Raw genomic sequence first — 20382 nt, forward strand, 5'->3', positions numbered from 1 at the left:
AAGGGAGAGAAAAAAGGTAGGACACTGACAGGGATGAAGTCAAAAGGAAGTGGGTTTTGAAGCAAGTTTTGCAAGACAAACGGAGCTGTATAAGGTTATACTCCGGGTAGGCATAAACGTGCCCTGAGTTTTTGGAGGCTATAACATTTAAACCCAATTCGGTGTGACTAACCCTTGACTGGCCCAATACGGACAAGTGTCTTCTGCCCCATCCACAGACTTCCTAACCTAAAGCCTCGGTCACCACCTGCCAAACGACTTCCACTCGCGGAAAGGCGCGGCGGGCCACGGGGTCTCTCCGCTTGGGCTGGTAGCCTCTTCAGAAGCCCAATCCGGGGCTCTTGGAAGGGGCGCCACCTTCCGCTGATCCCCTTCCTGTTGGTGGGCGTCGGCGAGCTGTGAAGCCAATGAGGCCGCAGTAACGTGGCAGCCACCCACGAGCCCGCGTCTCCGCCCGCCCAGTCGGTAAGCCGGGCTCCGCCCCCCCAAGGGGACCTACCATCTGGAGCCCAACCAGAGGGGGAAATGGGGCTTGACTCCCGCTAGGAAGCCTGTAGGAGCCCCGGTTCCCCCCGGCTGCGCTCGGTGGAGGCGCCGGGCCCACGTAGTCGCGCCCCCACCCTCTTCCAGCCTCTGCAGCCCGGGCCGCGCTAGCTTCTCCCGGTGGATGCTGCGCCTCTCGGAGCGGAACATGAAGGTGCTCTTCGTCGCCGCCCTCATCGTGGGCTCCGTCTTCTTCCTGCTGTTGCCTGGACCTTCTGCTGCAGATGAGAAGAAGAAGGGGCCCAAAGTCACTGTTAAGGTCCAGCCTCCCGTCTCCAGACCTGCCTGGCGAGGCCTGCCCTCCGCCGCCTGGGCTACGGCCTTGGCGCCTCTGGTCACACATGTCCGAGGCATTTCGGGTCCCAGAGCTCGGGCCTGGGCGTCCTCGGCCTTGGCTCTGCCCCTCCCTAGTTTCCCTGTCGTGGCCTCTTGGCGCCTGGGCCGTCCTCCCCCATTCAGACCGGAGAATGACGCGGACCCTCCCCGAGAGCCCAGCCCTGACCCAGGCGTTGGCGCCCGGGATGCCCAGCTGGGGCCGGCATTGCAGACTCAGAGCCGTCTATCTGCAGATAACCCACAGTGCTGAGGAAATGGTGAAAGATCACGCCTGCCAAATAGCCAGTCTTTTCTCTACGTAGGCCAGATTTTAGCCACTTCAGTTCCAAAGCACAGCAATGTAATAGTTTACACCTGAGTGGTGTGCTTAGGCTCCCGTCTTTATGGTGTTTTAAGTGTTAGAATCTGGGCCCATTATTTATTTAGAGCAAAGGTTGTTACCCTGTAGTCTAAAGAGAGTGTAAACAAGCATATGGAGCTTTCATTAGATTCTCATGGGGTTTTTGTCGCCACCAAAATCAGATTCAGAAACAATGCTCTTAAAATATGGGTCTGTTTTCTCCCATCCTCCGGGTAGCTTCTTGGGCCCTCGGTTCCCTAGGAAGGACCCTTTTAAGAGGCTAAGTTTGAAATGGTCTTTTTCTTCAGGTGTACTTTGACTTGCGAATTGGAGATGAAGATATAGGCCGGGTGGTCATCGGTCTCTTTGGAAAAACTGTTCCAAAAACAGTGGATAATTTTGTGGCCTTGGCTACAGGAGAGGTAAGTGGCTAGAGCGGAGGTAGCCCAGCTCACAGGCAGCGGAGTTGGCAAGTGGGGTTGGCGGCAAACTGAACTGCAGAGCGTGGCCCACCCATAGCAGTGGTCGTCACGGAGTACCAGCTGTGCCCTCTGGCACTGGGAACCCAGTATTATCATATCTTCTGAGTTTTTTTTTAAACTAAATCCAGAATTAGAATTTTTTTTTCTTTTTTTGAGAAAATTTTTCATCTTTGAGACGTTGCAGTAACCAAAGAAAACATCCAGGGAAACTAGTTTGTGGTCTCTGCACCAGAGTGAGGGGCCCAGAGCTTTCCAGGTTTTAAGGAAATGAATGCCCCATTTAAGAAAGTCTGCATTCCAACTTCCCATTGGATCAGCAGGTAACTTTTTTTTTTGGTCAGTTTTCTTGTTTCTCTTCCTATGATTAGATTAGGAAAAAACGAGAGGGGAAAGGTGGAGGCGTTATGTATGAAGTAGAATTGTATAAAGGCAGAGGAAATGTGCGGTCTTATAGCCTTTCCTGGATCTGTGTGCTCCAGGTCTGGCCTTTGATAACTGGTCACCCAGTGGCACGTTGAAGGATGAATCTGCCAGCAGGGGTTTCTCTTCTGTGAGCAGTTGTTGTTGTGGGCTGGGTTCCTGCAGGGCCTATTTAATGTCTGCCTGGTGCCTCGTGCCACCTCCTCATCTTCTCATCCCTTTTTCTAGAAAGGATTTGGCTACAAAGACAGCAAATTCCATCGTGTGATCAAGGACTTCATGATCCAGGGTGGAGACTTCACCCGGGGAGATGGCACTGGAGGTAACCTCATATTCTCTGGGCAGAGGGGTCTGTCAGTGCAGCCCCCAAGGTGGGAGGGCCAGGGAACCCAGTACAAAGGAGAGGGAGGAATGGGTTTCAGGTGGACATAAGAGAATCTCGCGCAGCTGGCAGACCAGCTGATCCAGGCCTACAGCCTCGGTGACTTGCCTCGGCAGTACGCCCTGCGGGGAGGGGAGCGAAGTGAAACACCTGTAGGTGATTCTAGGTCAGGCATGCAAAGCTTGTGTGGGCGGCCTTGGAAGCCCCAGCAAGGGTGGGAGAAATTGCGTTCCTTGGCAGTCTCCCCCCAGAGACCACTTGGCAAGATCTGGCAGTCTCACCTGCGCTACTTGTACAGTAGGACAGACAGACAGACAGCCTGGACTAACCAACAGGTCTTACCACACTTGGGTGCACAGCCTGCTGTTCCTTTAGACCGCAGCTGCAGCTCGCCCCACCGATCAATATTCACTGGGCCAGGCTCTGTGGTGGGTGCTGAGGATGCAAAAACCAGTGGGACAGCAACTCCCTTTCACTTCCAATACTTGAAAAGTCACAAATGGGCTGTCACACAGCTTTTAGGGCTCAGGCTCTGTCCTCGAGTGGTTTATCGTCGAGGTGGGAAGAACGAGGAGAAAACACTATGAAAGTGACATAATACAAGATGTAAGTCATAGCTAGCTGGACAACAAAGACAAAGCAGACGTGATACAAAAGCACTGTAATCATGGAGTCACACACAGTTGGGTGTCTGCCACCTTCTTACTTTGTGACCTCAGGCAAGTGAGTCCTCTGAACCTCAGTTTCCTCTTCTGTAGAGTAAGTGGTAAGAGTTGTGGGTGCTGGGAGGGTGAGGTGAGATGGTTGAGTGCGTAGTGCCCAGCGAGTGGTAAGTAAAGTCAGCCGTCGTCAAAGTGCTGACAAGTAAAGGACTCACTTTACACCAAGGTGATCAGGAAATGGCCTCGTAAACGTGAGGACAGGTTTGAGCAGGGACAGATCTGGCTGGGGAGAATTTGAATGGGCAGGGAAGAGGCAGGGTTAAGGCGTGAGCTCAGGTCTGGTCTGCGGCAGGAGCTTGGCCAAAGGTGGGGTCAGGAGGATGGAAGTGAAGCTCCCACTGGGAGCCCAGAGTGACGGGCCGCGGCCAGGCCAGGGACCCAGGGCTTTGTCCTCCACGGAGTGAGGATCCGCTGAAGACTTGAATGGGGGCAAGGCGTGATCACAAAGGAGTTTGAGGGATAATAACGTGGCAGATTCAGGACATGGACACGGGAGAAGCAGACTGGCGGGGCGGTTGGTGCAGCTGCCCCTGCATCGGGCAATGTGGGCCTGAACCCAGGGAGGATACCTAGTGGGTAAGAGCAGAGATTCGAGAGCCAGACCACCTTGGTTTGAATTCCAGCTCTGCTACTTCCCAGCTGGGGTACCTTTAACCTCTGTACCTTGGGTTCTTCATCTTTGAAATGGGGCTCTTAGCTCCTGCCTTACAGGGTGGGTTTTTTTAGGTTTCACATGCTTGCACCAGCCCTCTGGCACACTGTTCCCACTCTGAGCATTAGCCGTGATTGCAGCGGGGGTAGCAGGAATGGGAGAAAAGGATGAATCCGTGATGGGGGTGAGGACAACATTGACAACGTGCGGAGGAAACAAATGTCAAAAGAATAACCGAAGTCTGGAGAGAAAGATGACAGAGGATGTTGAGTTTAAAACCTTCACTATCCATTTAAGTTTGGGACTCCTTGTATCTTGGGAAAGTGATTGGAGCTAAGGGTATAGATTTGGGGGTTTTCTGGATAGCAGCAGTAGTTGAATTCCTGCAGTTCACTGAGATGTACAAAGAGGATTCTCACATGGGAATCCTCTTTAAAAAAAAAAAAAAAACTAAAAGAGTTGACAGTTTTATTTTCGCATTTCACATTACAAATAAAAATTGCTGGCTTCCCTGGTGGCGCAGCGGTTGGGAGTTCTCCTGCCGATGCAGGGGACGTGGGTTCGTGTCCCGGCCCGGGAAGATCCCACATGCCGCGGAGCGGCTGGGCCCGTGAGCCATGGCCGCTGAGCCTGCGCGGCTGGAGCCGGTGCTCCGCGACGGGAGCGGCCACAGCAGTGAGAGGCCCGCGTACCGCAAAAAAAAAAAAAATTGCTTTTGGTCCCACTACTCCCCTCCAAAACTATTCTCTCTCAGATAGGAAGGGGGAACAAGTCTTCCTTGTCATGCTCTTAGAAAACACCCCCAGTCACAGCACCATGATCTCCTGGTGAAGTAGAACAAGTAACATAAAACTGATGTAAAGAGGCTCCCCAATCTCCTTATCTGTCTGGTTGAGTCCTTCCTGGCCAGGTGACTTTCAAACTTCCCACTTACTGTACAATCAGAAATACCTCCTTAGCATCAGTCTAGGACAGCTTCCCAACCTGGTTCCACTCTGGGAACCACAGGATGAAAATACGTGTATCGAGGAGGAAAAAGGTTTCATGTGCAGATAAGTTTGAAAGGCGTTGGGTAAAACAAAATGAAAATTATTTCTTTGTTGCTGGGTTTCTTGGGCCCTGTAGTGCACAGTGTGAATCTCTAGGAGAGGCCAGGGACAAGGGTGCAGTATTTCTCCTGGAACCAGCCTTGGGAACCTAGGTTAGGACCTCTGGAATGGGGTAGAGATCCTCTCTTGGCTCCACTATCTTGTATGCTGGCCCCAGACCCTCCACAGACACAGTACACACACTCAGATCCCCCTTTTATTTTGGTTCAGGCGTTGATAAGAGGCTCTTGACTTTCCAGAACTCAAATGGCGGCGCCTCTCTTTTGCTTCTCCCTGCCCTTCCCCACTCATCTTTCTTTGTGCTTTGGAGTGTCCTCAGTATCTTTTGTGCTCTTAGGAAGAAAAGCTGGTCAGCCACAGCAGTCCTCCTTTTCTGGAGGGTTCTTACCTCCCCTGCATCCTGCATAGCACCTCCCTCCACTAAAGTCCCCATGGCAGGCCTCTCAGGCCACAGCTGAGGTAGTTTTTAATATGTGCCACATTTGAAAGTCATAAAACTATATTCTCAAAGTAATCATCGTGTGAGTTATTCACTAAATCACCCCGGCCTCATGCCCCACTTGGGCTGTCAGTACGGTTTGGCTCCAGGGCCAGAGGGTAGGAAGGGAACAGCTTGTATGTCCTTGTACTCCACTGGAGCCTGGCCTGGCACAGGGGATAGGTTCAGTCTCTGGAATCCTCACCCCGAAGATCTGCTTCGTTGGGGCTCCCCCAGCTCCCCTGACCTACTCTTTCTTCCCAGGGAAGAGCATCTATGGTGAACGCTTCCCTGATGAGAACTTCAAGCTGAAACATTATGGCCCCGGCTGGGTAAGCATGGCCAACGCAGGCAAAGACACCAACGGCTCCCAGTTCTTCATCACGACGGTCAAGACAGCCTGGTTAGATGGCAAGCATGTAGTGTTCGGCAAAGTTCTAGAGGGCATGGTGAGTTTGGAGGGGGGAGAGACTAACCCTGGGCAACCCTGACCAGGGATCTGACACAGACCCCAGGGCAGGGGATCCATATATTTTATCCCTTTCCCAGAAGGGAATGTACAGATTCTGACCAGTGTTTATTTCTACAAACCTGGGGGGATTTGAGACTAATAGCCTCTCTCTCTATGCCCCCGAGTTCTTTTTTTTTTTTTTTTTTGGTCACACCGTCTAGCATGGGGAACCTTAGTTCCCCGACCAGGGATCGAACCCGTGCCTCCTGCCGTGGAAGTCCAGAGTCTTAACCACTGGGCCACCAGGGAAGTCCCTCCTCCAAGTTCTAAATCCCTCCAGGCCCCAGGCAGAGGCTGGCCAGGAGGTCTCGGTGAGGCTGCACAATTGAGGACCCTCCATTCCGTCACTTAGGCATGTCCTGGCACCACCGTCGGTTGTACAGGGCCCAGCCGAACACACTGTCCCGGAGAAGCCGATTGGCACCTTCTCCCCAGCACCCCCCTCCTCCTCACCGCTAGCCCAGCCTGGGTCATACTTCAGAGGATCGAAGCTACTGCATCCTCCTGGTGTCAAAGCTGGGTTCTTCTTGCCCTAGGCTGGCACCTGGCCACGATGCCCTTAGGATTTTGGTGCCTCATGGTTTGTACACTGTTTGTCACATGTGGGTCTCAGCCCTCGCGGCCGCACACAGGGGCCCATCTCTCTCGACCAGCAGACCGCCTGACACTCTGCCTTCCTCCCTAGGATGTAGTGCGTAAGGTGGAGAGCACCAAGACAGACGGTCGGGACAGGCCTCTGAAGGACGTGATGATCGCAGACTGTGGCAAGATCGAAGTGGAGAAGCCCTTTGCCATCGCCAAGGAGTAGGGCCCCAGGGACCTCTTCCCTTTGAGCAACTGTCTGTGTGGCCCTGTTGCCCTCCTGGGGGTGAAGAAAGCCCACCACAGGGCTCCATGCTGCACTGGCCCTAGTGCTGGCATCTGATGGAGCGGACCCCTCCCCCCACATTCCACGGGCCCAGTTTTGTAACAAACTCCTACCAACACTGACTGATTAAAAGTTTTTTTTATAATCTGTGTATGGGCTGGGTTCCGGGGCCTGTGGCACCCCCCCCCCCGCCACCGACCCCAAGTCCAGTGCCAGGCTGTCTGGGGCTCCTGTGGCAGTGGTGCCTGTCCCCTCCTTGGGTTCTGGCCTGAACCCTTTCCCTCCAGAAATGAGGGAGAGATGAACACAAACCAGACATTTCCAACTGGCCACACAAGTCTGGGAGGGCAGTGGGAAACAGATCTGGACATTCACAAAAAAATGTGCTACACACAAAACGTCAAGCAGGAGCTTTTGCCCCTTGCTTCTGAACTTGGCTAGCCACCGTGCCTCAACCTTTGCATGTCCCCGCCCCGCCTTTCTCCTGATGTAGGTAAAGGAATATACCTGCACCTTTTCATAGCCCACCTCCAAACTGGTGGGCTATGAACATTCTAAAGGAATTCTCCCTTTATTCCCTATCCTCTGTTGTCCCCACCCTGGCCCCTGGGCTCTAGGAGTGCAGGATTCTACCACCTCAGACACCAGTGCAGCCGAGTTCTGAGCCTGGAGGGGTGGAGGGTGGTGAGTCTGGGGTCCAGGCCAAGGCTGACCCGGCCCATGTCCCTTTCATAGGACTGAGGTACATGACTGTCCTGGCAGGTGGCCTAAAGCCCTCTGGACTGGTCAGGGCATCGGTGGCACTGGAGCAGGGTGACAGGCAGCCTCTGGCTGGGCTTTAGCTGTGCTGGCGCTGAAGCCATAGAGGCCCTGGAGCACACCGTTCACCACCACGTTGGGCAGAGGCTCTAGGACAGAAGGAAAACAGGAGTAAGGGGTAGGGGCTTCAGGGCAAGAGGAGGTGGGGTGGGCCTGGCTGCAGGCCTGCAGCCGCCTGAGCTCCTGCTCATAGGCTCAGCACCCCCTGTTCCCCGAGAACAGGGGTCCCTGCCAAGGCAGCAGGTAGCAGCTGGCCACCTCAAATGAGGCCTTGGCATTCCCAGTTCACATTCTGTTCACATCTTGGTAAAGCTAGGCTGGTAAGGAATGTAGACCGGGGAAGCCAAGCTCATTTCACCATATCTGCTTCCGGGAGGAAAATACAAAGCAGGCTACAGGGGCACAGCAACAGCAGGGATGTGTGGCCCCAAAGGAGGGCAGTAGGAGGGAGATACTGCCTAGGGGTCCTGGGAGCTGAGAAATATCAAGTTTACCCTCACTCCCACCCTGGTACCTGGGCCCTAAATGTGGATTATGGGTCAGAGGCACCTCCTCACCTGGGGATGGGATGCAAATATAAGGATCCATGCAGAAGCTGATAACAGGCCGGTGGTACAGCTGTGAGCTAGGAAGAAAAGGGGTCATGAACAGTGGAGGGGGAAACAAAAGTCTCAGGTTGGGTGGAGACTAAGGACTGAGATCACCAAGGACCCACAGAGGAGAAGTGGGCTCAGAAGGCAACAACATGAAAACCTGGACCACGGGGACAGGCCAGACTTCAGGGCCTGGCATATGGCCACAAGGGGGCAGCAGGAACCCAGTGCAGACAGGGACTTTGACTTGCCTGCTGTTGCCTGGCAGGAACTCCCCCAGGGTGCTGAAAAGAAGAGAGAGGCTGTGAGCTGCCTGGGGATGCCCAGGTGGGGTGGGGGTGGGGGTGGAGCGTGTGGCAGGGGTGGAGATGCGGAAGCCCAGAATTTCACCTCCCAGGGGACTGCTGCTTCTATTTGTAACAAACTCAGCTCGGGAGGCACTTGGGGTAGCCAAGGCTCTTCAGAAAACAGCCCCTCCACCGGGGTCAAGAAAGCCTACCGGGGAGGTTGTGTCTTAAAGAAGAAGAACCAGGCTAAGGCCTGGCAGATACAAGAAGGAAAGGGGCTTGTCCTCTAAAACCTTTCCTTGCCTGCTGGCTGCAGAGAGCCCCTGTCCCCACAACACTGGGGCCCCTCTCATGCCAAGCACCTCTAGAGAAGCTCACCCCCAGCTGCTGGCCTTGGGGACTATGGGCAAGTGGCGAAGATTCAGGAATTCCAGTAGTTCCTTGGGCACATCCTGGTTCAAGTATAGGATGCCCTGGAGAAGAGAACAGAGGCAACCTGTAATCAGATTCAGCTGTGTAATACGCAGAACCTGGTGCAAAATGAAAACGTGTGGGCCCTTCCAAAATGATGAAGAATTTCAAGACAGCCAGAGCAGAGCATTAAACCAAGCTAGGGCACCTCTGAGCACTGGCCCTGGGTGACTACACAGATTGGCCCATGAAGCCAGCCTGGCCTGCAATTGGGCATAACCGTGTGGGAGATGGGGGGAAGGATCTCCACCCTTATCATGAGGGCAGCACAGGATCTCACCCTGGAGGAAAAGAGAGCTAGCCTTCATTTAACTGGGACTACCTGCCTCCTGGTTACCTCACTCAATCCTACCAATTCAGAGAGGGATGAAGTACTAGAACATGGCCAAAATGGAGGTCCCCCTCACCCCATGCCCCCGCACCTCTCTGCCGTTGTCACACCTCTGGTCCAGCAGGCTGAGAGGCAACAGAGTGAGACCCACGCACACCTGGATATAGGCCTCCAAGCTCTGCCGCCGCTGCTCCAGTCCTCTGGTCCTCCAGTTGGGCAGGCGTTTCGAGGGGAAGTCGGGCACTTTGGACAGTTTCTTGATCTGCCAGGAGGTTACCGCGGTGCGATCACAGCATCCCGACTGAGCCCTCAAGCTCACTTCATCCTAACCAAGAACCCTCTCCAGTCCTCCCTGCCACCCACACCCCCAAACTTCAGGCTGTACCCTGAGACACGCCCGCGTGATGAGTAGTGGTTGGGACAAGGGCGAGAGGCGCCCCCAACACCCCCGTCCGCCCCCAAAACGCCCGACGCCAGACCGGCCGCGCAGGGGCACGGGCAGCATGTGGGACCTGCCCCTTCGCGCCCATTCCGCAGCCCGCATGGAGGTCTGAGCCCACGACCTGAGCTCTCTAGGGCCCGGTAATGGGGGTGGCAGAGGCTGGGACCCGCCACCTCGTCTGCCTGCCTCTCAGGGCTTGGGAAGGAGCCGGGCCGGGGTCGGTCTGTCGGTGGTGGGCGCAGCCTCACCCGTTTGTGCAGCGCGTGGAACTCGCTGTAGCGCCTCTGTACGGTGTGTCTGCGCCCGTGGCACAGCACCTCCACTCGGAACACCTGGCGGGCACGGGAGGGCAGCCGGGTGCGTGTGAGGCCCGGCGGGTGGGTGCAGCTGGACCGGCTCCCGGCGACGCGCCCACCCTCCGCCCTCAGAGGCACAAAGCGGCCTGGGAACGCCGCTGCTCTCCAGGGACCCTCCCAAGTCCCCACACACTTGGGGACTCTGCTCCGTGCAGTCAGTCCCTCAGGAGCCGGGACCGCCGTCGGCGGGGCTGGCAAATCCAAGCGGCCCAGAGACCCTCGGCAGGGTGTCCCCAGACGGCCTGGGCCGCCGCGCTCGGAACCCGAGCCCGGGGTGCGGGGCCCGCATTGCATTCGACGCAGGGAAATCCGGCGGGTCCCCGCGCCCCTTCCCATCCACTGCCCTCACTCACCATGTGGCCTTTCTCGGGGCTCTGCCGGGTCCCCTCGGCCTCGGGCCCCACCGACGGGATGCGAACTTCCAGCATGCACGCGCCGCCGGCAGCCGCACTCTCCGCGCTGACCAGAGACCGCGGCGGCGCCGGCCCCGCCTCCTCGTGCCTGCGGGCCCCGCCTCCTCGTGCCTGCGGGCCCCGCCCCCACGTTGGCCCCGCCCCGGGCGTTCCCCAGCGCCGCCGGGTCCTGCACGGGGCTGATTAGGCTGGATCCCTATGGCGAGAGGCGGGCGCCGCCCACTGAGCCTAGTGAGGCCGCAGTGCGTGGAGACCCTTCGGCAGGGAGCCATGTGTTTGTCAACGTGTCCACATTCACCGAGTCCCCAGTGATTGGCCCGTGGGATCTTAGTTCCCAGACCAGGGATCAAACCCACCTCCCCTGCACTGGAAGGTGGATTCTTAACCATTGGACCACCAGGGAAGTCCCCATTCATTCATTTTTAAAATCGATTCCTCCATTTCAATCATCTTTCAGCCCAAACCTTCATCAGGCAGAGGAGAGGCATTGTAGGGACAGAGGCTCTGCTTTAGCGGTCAGACAGCTTGGGTTTCCCCAACTGTGTAGATCTGTGCTCATCTGCAAAATTGAGATAATATGCCTCCTTCAGGAGAGTGTACGAAAACTGAGTGAGATAATCCCTGCTAAGCGCTCAGCAGAGTAGCTATTAGGAAAATGGCAGTTTGTGGGCTCATCCTGAAAACACAGGTGGGTGATGCTGGTGTGCAGGGCAATGGATGGGAAAGAGGGACTGTGGGAGGCGGCACTAGGCTGCCCTTGCCCACTCTTCTGGCAGAGTCTTTCTTGGTCTGCGGCGGGATTTAATCCAGAACTCTCTCACCTCCAGTGCTAGGAGAGGCTTCTGCTCCCACCTCTCACTTCCCCCACCCGTATAAGGGAGCTTTCCCATTCAGCACAAGCCTCCACTCCACTGACTCCTCCTCAGATAGTCTTGGGGGGCAGTGGAGGAAGGCGAGGCCCCTGCCTCCCAGAGCTCACCCCAGCAGAAAGCTTGATGGTGGGAAGGAGCAAGCAGAGAGCCTGTCGTAGGAGCTGGGGTTGGGGACCACTGACTCCCTCCCTCCCTTGCTAGTGCAGAGGTGTTTTGGAGCTGGAGCAGAAACTCCCCATTCCCAGCTCAGCCCCCAGAGAGAGGCTGAGAGGATGACCCCCATAAAGGGGCAAGCAGGTCTCACCAATACTATGTTCCACACTTTCCCCCCACCAAATTCCATCTCACAGGGGCCTCAGAATCAGAAAGCTGAAACCTCCTGGAAGGGAAATGATCCACCATGAGGAGAAGTGTTGGTGTTTCATTACCTCCCTTGTTCTCTAGGGCCCCATCAGTCAGGAACCCTGCTCTCCTTGTCTGCTGTTCAGGGAGTCCTCTTCTAGGACCTTCAAACCTCTAAACTTCTTGATCGCCCATCCTAATGAAGGCTGCCCTCTGTCTCTATTCCTACCACCCAGAACACTGCCACATCTTCTAATGGACCTCTCTTGTTTTTCCTTGCCTCTCTCCCTCATACAAGGTCTACTCTCTACCTAGTAGCACAGACCGTCAAGGCATCTGCTTAAAACTGTCCAAAGGCTTCACGTTGTGCTTAAAACAAAACCCGCCCTCCCCACCATAGTCTACACAGCTCTAAATGACCCAGCCCATTTCTCATTTATTTTCTCTCCTCCCCTCTCATGCATGGGGCTCCAGCCACAGCGACATTCTTTCAGTTCTTCAAACCTAACGAACTCTTTCTGCCTCAGGACATTTATACTCACTGTTTCATCTCTCTGAAACACTTTTTTTTAGAAGGTTTGTGGGTTTTTTTTAATTTTTAAATTTTATTTATTTTTGGCTGCATTGGGTCTTTGTTGCTGCGTGGGGGCTTTCTCTAGTTGCAGCAAGTGGGGGCTACTTTCCGTTGCAGTGCACGGGCTTCTCATTGCGGTGGCTTCTCTTTTTGTGGAGCATGGGCTCCAGGCACGTGGGCTTCAGTAGTTGTGGTGCGTGGGCTCAGTATTTGTGGCTTGTGGGCCCCAGAGCACAGGCTCAGTAGTTGTGGCACACGGGCTTAGTTGCTCTGCAGTATGTGGGATCTTCCCGGACCAGGGATCAAACCCGTGTCCCCTACATTGGCAGGTGGATTCTTAACTGTGCCACCAGGGAATCCCCCCCCCCCCGCAACACTTTTTCCTGACTCTTCAACTGGTGGTCTTTGCCTAAAACTTCTAATTCTTAGCCTAAAACTCACCTTCTCAAAGACACCTTCCTTCCTGACCATCCTGTCATAGCATCTTGTCTCTGCACTCATTCCAATATTACTGTTAATGCTTGTTTATTGTTTCTCCCTGGTGTCCCCAACTCGGCCCCCAGGCTGAGTACCAGTGAACCAGGGACATAGTCTCTTGTCAGGGGTTTGCCTCCATGGTGCCAAGCATGTAGTAGATGCTCAAAAGAAGCATTGTTGATTGAAAGACTATGAATTAATGGGGGAGGAGGATGTTGGGGATAAGGCTACGGAGGGGAGGGAAGGCCTGGGAAAGAGGCAGGAAGGGAGCAGGGTTGCTGAAGGGTTACAGGAAGGCCTGCAGAGGGATAACAACAGAAATCCTCTTCCTACCTTCAGAGTTAGACTCTTATCTCTCTCTCCTCTCTCTCTGCAGACCATCATGCACCTCATTCACTTATTTGATTTTCAGCTGTTCCTGAGAAGTCTCAAATCAATGGATTTTCATCCCTTTATAGAGGGAGATTTGATGCACCTGACTCATAAAACATTTGGTAGTAAACCTGCAGCTCCTTATTCCACAGCACTTCATTCAGACCTGAGTGAAGATCCAAATGAAGAAAAACAAGATCCTTGACCTGGAGACATTTATGTCTTTGGGGAGATAAAACAACTTATGGAGAATATTTTCCTGTAAAGAAAAACACGTGACATGATGTACACTCCAAAGCAGTTATTACAGTCAAAGGAAAAGTTTGTTTCCTGTATACTTTAAACATTGGCCCTCTCAGTATGTGAACACTGATCTAAGTTCCAGCCTCAGATTATATGGCCCTAACTGGGGTTTTCAGAATGCATGCATACGCTTGGCGTGGAGTCTGACCCAGTGCGTTTTCCACAAGGTCGCTGGTGATGCTTATGCTCCTGGTTGGGGGCCACACTGTAAACACCTGTCTCTTGACATCCACACCAGCCCCGCCAGGGAGGGGGGCCATTCTCGCCCCACTGTACAGACGTGGAGCCTGGAGATGAGGATCAAGGACCAAGCAGAGGGCAGGAAGGGCTGGGGGCCAGAGGTGTCCGCCCCCCGACACGCCCCTCTCTCGGGGCCGCCTGGTCTCGGGCGCGCAGGTGGGTTGGACCGCGTCTCCGCCCTGGCTCGGCCCTCGCCTTCCACTGCCCTCACACAAAGCCCCTTTCACGGGCTCGGCTTCTACTGGGTGGCGGCGCTGCTCCGGAGGTTTGGTTAACCCCGTTAAGAAAACAAACAGCTCCTGGGCCGCGCGGGCGGGCAGGGGGGCGCCTTTGGGCACAGAGGCTGGATGCTTTCCCCTCCCCGCGGGCGGGCGGAGGCGGACTGACCTGGAACCCCAGCAACCCGAGGCGAGGCTGGGCCTGGACTGCTGGGATGGGGGCTGGAGTTGGCGGTTCTGGTCGCCAGGGCAACCTTTGACAACGCCCCGTGCCTCAGCGTCCTTACCTGTACCATGGGGAGTTGTGTATAGACTAAGTGACATCAGGCTTCCAAAGTGTTTGGCATGGGGCCTGGCACACAGGAAATAAACATTAGCTCTTCTTATTTGACTGAATTATACGAATTCGCTGTTTTTGCAGGCCAAAACTGGGGGGTTTTGCCAATTACATGTGGTCCGTCCAATATATTGTTAATGATTCATCTCTGAAACAAAAGCAAATTCTTCTATTCCTTTTTCAGTATCCTGAGGTTGCAAGGTTAGCTTAAAAACAAACATTAGTTACTCCAACTACTAACTCTGTGATCAGGCGTTTCCTGATTTTCTCAATATTGTGCAACCAAAAACAGGTAAGAGAATGAATCAGAAGCAGAGGTTGGTATAAATCAGCAACCATCCTGTTCATCCTAACAGCCTCAGAGCACTTACTAACTGCTTAATAAGTCCATCTTATAAATTTGAAATAATAATAATCAAATAAAAAACTTTATGTTGTGAATATTGGACTTTGGTGCAGATGTCTAAAAAATTAGTTCTGCTGCTACAACATTTTAAATTACTGAGCTAGTCTAAATTCATCATTTTATAGATGAGGAAACTGAGGTGTGAGGAAGGGAGAAGTGGGCTGTGGAAAGGGCTGTGTTAGGAATGCACCTCTGACAAGCATGTCCTGCCTGAGCCCTGAGAGCAAAGTCTGACCCACCCCCCCTTAGACTGGTGCCCGGCTTCTCAAGGGACAGGTAGGCTTCAGCCAGCAGGGTCAATCCTTGGAGCCCCCCACCTCTTGCCCAGAAGACAGAGGCAGCTCAGCTGCTTCAGACAACATGATGGAGGGCCAGAGCAGGGGGAGCTGCGGAGACCACTCCAGCCACCCGGTTTCAAGGCAACAGCTTCCCGGGGAGATTTTTCTGGAGCTACAACAACTCCTAACATCCCTTAGGGTGGTATGTCAGGGGACCAACCGATTGCCCCTCTGGTGCGCCCGCACCGGGGCTCAAGGAATAAAGACATACTCAGGTACCCTCAAGTCACAGGACTTTATCATGAAGGAAGCCGTGGGACTAAGAACTAAGGACAACAGGGAAGCTGGGAGGCCTCCAGGTCTGGAATGGAGATGCACCTCCACCCGCTCTAGCCCGGGTACTGTCTGGGATTTCGCAGCAAGTGGAGTTGTTACTCTCTGCCGTTAATGGTCCCCAGCTACTCACCCAAGCTGTTCTCTGTCTTCCAGCTTCTGCTCCTGCCACATACTGAGCACATCTGGGGAGAGTATTTCACAGGGTGAGAGAAGCTCATGTGCCTACAAGGTCAGGTGGGTAGCTTCTCCTTGACGGGCCTGCTACATGGATTTGTTCAGGTCTTTAAGAAAACAACTTAGTGGGTTAGTGTCTAGGTCCTCCTTGTCCATCCCCGACTGGATCATATAGAATATGGGGGTGCAGACAAGCCGAGTCAAGCAGATTGAGTTCAAGTCTTAGCTCTGTGGTGCGACCTTGGGCAAGTTGCTTCAAGTCTCTAAGCTTCAGTCTTTTAATGTAGATAATGACGCCCACCTGGCAGAGCCGTGGTGCTGGATGAGTTTCAAAGCCCTGAGCCCACTGGCACAGGGTAGGTGTTGAACGCATGGTAGCTCTTGGTTATTAGGTCCCGGGGTGAGATGGGACTATTGGGGCAATCTGGACGCTGCCCTGCATGTGTTCCTGGCTACCACGTGCCTCATCATCTTTTTCTGGTGAGGCTGCTAATGTTCCCAAAGGGAGACCTGCTACTGGGCCCCTGTGGTCATCATCACTGTCACTCATAATGGGAGAGGAAGCCGAGAGCTCTGAAGCTAGGAGGGGGCAGTCATTTGGAAACAGTCGTCACATCCCTTTAGGGAAAGGTCCTATCTCAGTTTGGACAGGGTTTTTCTTTGGGGTTTTTTCTGGACCCAGAGGCTGAGCAGCTGGCTTCCTCTGAGCAGCCTCGGTGGTGGGGCTATGGGGATTTCTGCCCCAGAGGTCTGGTCATCAGAGCCAGAAGGGCATTTCCACCACAGACAAAGGCAAACGGGGGAGGCCTTTCTGGGGCAAGCAGTGGGGCAAGTGGCTATCACCTCCCCGCTTGCAGGCCCCATCTGGGGCACTGAGCACTGACCCTGGCAACCAGAGCAAAGCCTACTGAACCCCAAATTAGGCCTGATTTCTGGATCTCGTGAAAAACCCCAAGATCTGGGCACACAGGCTCGTAAAACAGTAATCTCCACAGCGGAAGGGCAGTCACTTCCCCCTTAGTCTGCCTTTGGAAGTGGGGGAGGGCACCTAGATGAGTAGGAACACAATCCATGATCTTAAGGAGTTCAGAGCCATGGAGGCTAATGAAATAACATTACACACACAAAAAAGAAAGACCAGAGGTTTAAGAGGATGACAAAGTGCCATGCCAAGAACTATAAAGGAGGCAGGGCTCCCACTCCAGTGTGGGTCGGGGGCAGGTGAAGAGTAGATCAAGGAAAGCTTCCCAGAGATGTACATATAAAGTAGGCCTCAAAGGATGCAGTGGATTGTTCTCCCATAATGAAAATAGCTTTATTTAATGTTTATGATTATAAAAGTAATACACAGAAATTCCAAGCAATATCAAATAGTATAAAAATTTTAAATAATGCAAAATTCCATCCCTAGAGGCAACCATAGTTAACAATTCGATCAACATTCATCCTATATATATATAATTTTATATAAATGCAGACCATATCATACATGTCATTCTATAACCTACTTTCATTCAAAAATGAGTTTTTCTGGTCAATAAATATAGCTATATATCATCTTCAATGACTGTATAATATCTAATTATGTACCATAATTCATTTAATCCCTTCCTGCTGTACATTTAGATTGATTTCAAATTTTACAACTGTAAGCAATGCTATGGTGGGCCTCTTTGCATAGTCTTCTTCATGGACTTGGGTTTCTAGAGGTGTCTATGGGAATCCCCAGTGAATGTTCTGACACATTAACCAATGCCCTCATCTCTATTTATTCACACTCATCCACAATACTGAAGGCTGGCTGTTTCAGACAGGTGTAATTCTGAGATTGAGGGGAGGGATGGGGGCTGAGATAGGGTGCTTCAGGAACAAAGCCCAATATTAACAAAGGCTTCTTAGGCCACACAGAAGTGAGGAAGGAAGGAGCATATGTGGAATCTGTTTCCATGAGGTATGCGCACTGTTGTGAAGGACTAGGAGATAAACAGGAAAAGTCGAGCTGGGGTCCTCTCACAGAAGGCTGTGAAGGCCAGGTGGCAGAGCCTACAACTGGAGATCACTCAACAGTTATCTATTGATATTTGGCACCTATTTTAAGCCCAGATCTTTTCAGGGGCCATGGGGTGATAAAGATGTTCCACTTTGGAGAGTTTGTCTAATTTTTTTTATGCCTTAAATTGCTTTTTGTGCTTCAGTCACCTGCCTCCTCTCAACCTATCCCTTGTAGCAGTTGAGCTCCTATTGATACTCTAAGGCCTAAATCAAATATTACACAATGTTTATTGTTTGGCAGAGAGAGCCAACATTAAACCACACAAGTGGTACCACAAGACACTGGCAGATGTCACACCAACCCCGGGGCCAGAGGACAGGGATAAGCTGTTCTAGTGCATTTCTAACTCCGAGCTCAGGCCTGCCTCTTCTCCAATGTGGAGCTGAGAATCTTAGCCCGTGACTCTGAAGACAGGGTGTCCGGTTCAGTCATGTGGCAACTGCAGCAAAGGTGTGTCCTTCCTTGCTGCAGGAGGGATCACCATTCTCTTCCTCTTCCCCTCCTCCCAACCCCCAGGCTGCTGGAACTGGTGGGGAAAATCTCACCACCTTAGGGCCTGCTGTCCCTCAGAATCCATGGTCTTCAATCCCATGTGGACCCTAAGCACGCTCAGCAAAGGACACTCCTTCCATCACTATGTTCCCTCCTCAACCAGTTCCTGGCCCCATCTTTAGATTTCCATTATCTTCTCATGCTTTTAAAAATTTGAGCTGCACAGGCATTTATTTTCTTTAGCGTTCTCAACTACAGGTGCATTCACAGTGAAAAGCATCTGGAAAGAGCTTAATGTTACAAATATCTACGTGTGACGCTTCCGATCATTTCTACTTCTTGCATTTGTTCTGTCACTGACTACTCATCCTCGTTGGGGTCCCTCCAGCTCTAAGCCCTCACCTTCAGCACTCGAGAGCCCAGAGATTCATGGGGGAAATAACCCAAGGGGAAGTAGGGGAAGTAAGACATCTCCACACCTCTTCTCTAAACCACTTGACTCTAAATAGGTAAACTAGATATTCCTATCTGAGAACATTTTAATTCTTCCCCAGCCACACCCAGCAGCGAGGCTCCCTGCTCTGTGCATTTTTGCATTTACTCCCAGACAGGGCTGATGGCTATTCCCTTTATGTCCTCTGAATTTTATTAACATGCTAGGTCTGACCCACCTTTAAATAAAACAAAGCTAGCTTTCACTCTGGATCTCCCACACCTCTCAGCACAGTCCTCCCTTCCCATTTAGAGGAGCCTCTGACACGGTCAGCACTTGCTGTGCCCACTGCTTTCCTGCCCATCTGCTCCAAACCCATTTGGCCTCCTGTATTACCTATGTCATGAAAGACTTCGCCGTCTACCCTGAAATCCAAGCCAGAAGCTGGCGGCTCATGCCAGCCACCACGCTCTCCCTTGGGCCTCTCATCAGATCGGTGGCCAGACCACAGTGGCTCTTTGCCAGCTCCTCCACCTCTCTCTGAGCTCCAGCACCATTACTACAGCCCTCCTCGGCACTCTGGCAGGCTCTCCTTGCCTCCAGTCTCATACCTTCTGATATGTCTACATCACAAATGTGACCATGTTATTTCCTGCTTAAGTCCCTCCAGGAGCTCCCCACATTTGCAGGATAATGCTCAAAGTGCCCCACAGGTCACAGGCACTGTGTGATCTGGCTCGTGATCGTCACTCTCCATGGGCCATCCACTAACTTAACTCTGCCCACATCGAGCCGCTTGCATTTCCCTGCATGTGCCCACCTCCCACTACAGGACACAGGGAGCCAGAATGGTCCCTGCAGAAGAAGCAAACACCTCTTCACCTTTAAGACAGCTCAAGCATCCCCTTCTCCAGTTTCTTTCTCCTGAGTCCCCCAGTGGAATGACTCCATCTTCGTGGCACTATCCGCCCCTGTACAGCCCAGGACACTTAACCTGCTATTGGCCTTCTTAATTTCCATGTCTGCAAGCTCTGCACAGAAATGCACAGGTCCCAAAGACAGCTGGCCCTATTAGCCTCGGAACAGGAGGACGAGGAGGAAGTTCTGAAACCAGAAGGGAGCCCATCCCAAGGAAAGAATAAAAACAGACTTACATCAAGATGGTCACTGGATGCAACATAACAAAGCAAGGAGAAAGTTTTAAAATTTAGTTTGGAGAAAAGAGTTACAAATATGGGAAGGGAGAAGATAAGAATAAACTTTATGGGACTAGACTGAAAATATCAGTGTGGATTCATGATTTTTAATATCTAATTCTTTATATCATCTATCTCCATCTCTCTCAATATTTCCATATATTTTTATCTGTAGCTATTTCCTTGTTCTGTCTGCCAAGAGCCTAGAAGAAATGACATTCCAGTAGCAATGGGCACACTCAGCACCCAGCTCTTGGTTTCTAAATATCATTCTCCATTAAAAGGAATCAAGATTCCCTGGAGAAATGGCTGATTCCAGGGTTGGGGCAGGGAAGATACAAGATAAGCCTGAAACATCTTGTTAAGCCAGAAAGTAAGAAAGTGTTAAAAAAAAAAATGAAGGGGATATGTTAAAAATACACAGGAGCCTGCTAGAAATCTGGGACAGTTTGAGAATCAAAACAAATTAAAGCAATGGCTTGCAACTTTGAGTAAATAGGAATCCACTGATCCGTACTTATAAACAAGTAGATTAATAGGGAGGAAAAATGCTATTCTTTAGAAGTAGAATGCCAAACAATAAATGTAGAAGAAACCATGGAGTTAGAAAATCACACTGGATGAGGAACAAAATATTTACATGATATCAAAGTATCTCCCCACAGATAACTTGTTAATTACAAAAGGGAAATGAGTAAATTTAAAAAGGGAAACCTGGCAGACA

General features: G+C 52.4%; 2 protein-coding genes across 7 annotated transcripts; one reads left to right on the forward strand and one right to left on the reverse strand.

Annotated features, from left to right (window-relative positions):
- Positions 1-528: 528 nt before the first annotated feature.
- Positions 529-6988, forward strand: PPIB (peptidylprolyl isomerase B). Its single transcript, XM_059057816.2, has 5 exons — positions 529-802; positions 1528-1641; positions 2350-2443; positions 5729-5913; positions 6661-6988. The coding sequence occupies exons 1-5, from the start codon at positions 668-670 to the stop codon at positions 6781-6783; spliced, it is 651 nt and encodes a 216-aa protein (XP_058913799.1). The 5' UTR covers positions 529-667; the 3' UTR covers positions 6784-6988.
- On the reverse strand, positions 4332-10722 carry SNX22 (sorting nexin 22). Of its 6 annotated transcripts, none has more exons than XM_067029678.1 (7): positions 10496-10648; positions 10035-10118; positions 9502-9606; positions 8921-9015; positions 8507-8539; positions 8220-8287; positions 4332-7751 (listed from the first exon to the last, which is right to left on the reverse strand). In XM_067029678.1, exons 1-7 carry the CDS (start codon positions 10568-10570, stop codon positions 7630-7632), a joined length of 582 nt encoding a protein of 193 aa, XP_066885779.1. In that variant the 5' UTR covers positions 10571-10648; the 3' UTR covers positions 4332-7629. The 6 variants fall into 6 exon arrangements, with proteins under 6 accessions (XP_066885779.1, XP_066885782.1, XP_066885780.1 ...); XM_067029681.1 differs by having other exon boundaries at positions 4663-7751; positions 9436-9606; positions 10496-10722; XM_067029679.1 differs by lacking the exon at positions 10035-10118 and having other exon boundaries at positions 4663-7751; positions 9502-9669.
- Between the last annotated feature and the right edge of the window lie 9660 nt (positions 10723-20382).

This window comes from Kogia breviceps, chromosome 3, assembly GCF_026419965.1.
Source record: "Kogia breviceps isolate mKogBre1 chromosome 3, mKogBre1 haplotype 1, whole genome shotgun sequence".
Lineage (NCBI taxonomy): Eukaryota > Metazoa > Chordata > Mammalia > Artiodactyla > Physeteridae > Kogia > Kogia breviceps.